This window comes from Glycine soja, chromosome 10, assembly GCF_004193775.1.
Source record: "Glycine soja cultivar W05 chromosome 10, ASM419377v2, whole genome shotgun sequence".
Classification (NCBI taxonomy): domain Eukaryota; kingdom Viridiplantae; phylum Streptophyta; class Magnoliopsida; order Fabales; family Fabaceae; genus Glycine; species Glycine soja.
Window position 1 is genome coordinate 16,366,617 of NC_041011.1, and position 2,168 is coordinate 16,368,784.

The window sequence follows — 2,168 nt, forward strand, 5'->3', positions numbered from 1 at the left end:
GTCACTGTTGGATCATCTAGATTCCAACTGTTCTTCTTTATATATGCCAAGTTAATGGCAGGGCTAAGGCTCTCCAAGGATCTGGAATATGATGTGACCCCTCTAGCTTTACACAAAGCTATGATTAAGGTTGGAAATCCAAGCCTAGAGGAGTCATGCTGGGCAATGATAGAAATCTGGTGAGAGATGAGGTAGCCCAGATTCATGTCCATCTTCATAATAATGCCATAAATCAACTTGGCGTCGTTCAATGTGATGTCAGAAGTGTAGGAGGTGGGGATCAGGTTGGAGTAAGAAAGAATACTCCATGTCTGACCAAGTGTGGTCATGTTCTTCTTGAGGATCTTTAGAGGCTGACCATCAACATTAAGCTCAAATCCCCTCCCTGGGATGCAGAGGTTAGCAGCTAACTCTTGAGGATCAGGCCTCAAGAGTGCAAACCTAGAATAAGCTGCTAATGTCTCCCCCTCCTCAATGATCACAGGGGTCTTCAGGAAGGTATTCAATGTGTCCTCATCAAACTTCACCAAATGACCTCTCACCCTCACTTGCTTAGGTGATTTATCCTTAGGATCATAGAGGTTAGCATAAAATTCTTTCACAATGGCAACATCAATGCTGCCTTCATCAAAACTGGTCAACTCCTCATCCCATTTTCTTCTCTCCAATTCTTCTTTGAACTCATCAAACTCAATGTGGTAGATTACCACATTCCTCTCTGGCAATAGCTTCCTAGGAACAATAGTTTCAGTGTACCTTTCCCAGACCTCAGGAGAAGTGAACCTGGATTGGTCGTATCAGACCTGGGAAGGTGTGGCAGGTTCCTTTATCTTCTTTGAGGCCATTTGGATTATGTCTATGCAAGGAAATAAGGAAAGCAAATGCAATGTATGATTTGGAAGCAAGAAACCACAGTAGCAGAGGTAGAGGTAACTTTGGGTATCACCCAAAATGCCTCAGCCTTTGGTTTTTTTAAAAACTGAAATTCGCATTGCGCGCTTAGCGCACGGCTGAGCGTAGTGCGTCAACGAGACGTTTGAGTTCTGAATACTGTGCACTTAGACAATTGCAAAAATTTTTCTAAAGTCTTTTTCTATCTATCTCTTCACACAAGCTTAAAACCCCTTGTTCATTACTAAACAAGCTGATAATTAATCACAATCACAAGCAAGGTGTCCTAACATGTACAAGAAAACAAATTCAAATGAAATTCAATAAAAAAGAGAGAAGGGAAAGAAACGTTGGGTTGCCTCCCAGTAAGCGCTCTTTTAACGTCATTAGCTTGATGCATCTTCCTGTTATCCAGGATCCAACAAGGTTCCTACTTCAAGGACCTTCTTCTCAGGTCTCCTTTCCTCCATCACATGCACTTTTTGACAAACATTTTGGCTAGGTGGATCTTTGTCCTCATGGAACAAATCAAAGATGATCTTCTGATCTTCTATGCCCATCTACAACATCTTCTTTCCCATGTCTACCACACAGCTTGCGGTAGACATGAATGGGCGGCCAAGAATGACAGGGATGTCAACATCCTCTTCTATATCTATGACAACGAAATCAGTTAGAAATATAAGGTGCTTAACCTTCACCAAAACATCTTCAATGACTCCATATGGCCTTGTGATGGAGTGGTCAGCTAACTGGAGGGTCATGCATGTGGGCATTATATCCAGCTCTCCAAGTCGCCGGCACATGGAGAGAGACATTAAATTGATACCAGCTCCCAGATCTATGAGAGCTTTGCCTACAGCAACCTCACCGATAGAACACGGTATCATGACAACTCTAGGATCTTTGTGCTTGGGTGGAAGGATGTGTTGAATGACAGCGCTATAGTTACCTTCCACAACAATTTTGTCACTATGGATGTACTGGTTCTTCTTAGTTAGCATATCCTTCAAAAATTTGGCATAGAGAGGCATTTGCTGAAGTGCTTCTCCAAAAGGGTAATTTCCAATTTCTTGAAGATATCAAGAAATCTAGCCAAATGATGCTCTTTATCTTTCCGGGAGGGTACCAATGGATAAGGTACCTCCTTGCCTTCAATAGGAGTAACCTCTTTCTTTTTTTCTATGTTGGCCTCACTCTTGCCCTTCTTCTTCTGAATCTCAACAACCTTCTCTTTTTGTTTTTCATTTTTCAACTTTTTCTTCTTCTTTTATTCT

General features: G+C 41.8%; 1 protein-coding gene across 1 annotated transcript; it reads right to left on the bottom strand.

The window, feature by feature from the left end:
- Positions 1 to 1,451: 1,451 nt before the first annotated feature.
- Positions 1,452 to 1,925, bottom strand: LOC114371471. Its single transcript, XM_028328897.1, has one exon. The coding sequence runs from the start codon at positions 1,923 to 1,925 to the stop codon at positions 1,452 to 1,454; it is 474 nt and encodes a 157-aa protein (XP_028184698.1).
- Positions 1,926 to 2,168: the final 243 nt, after the last annotated feature.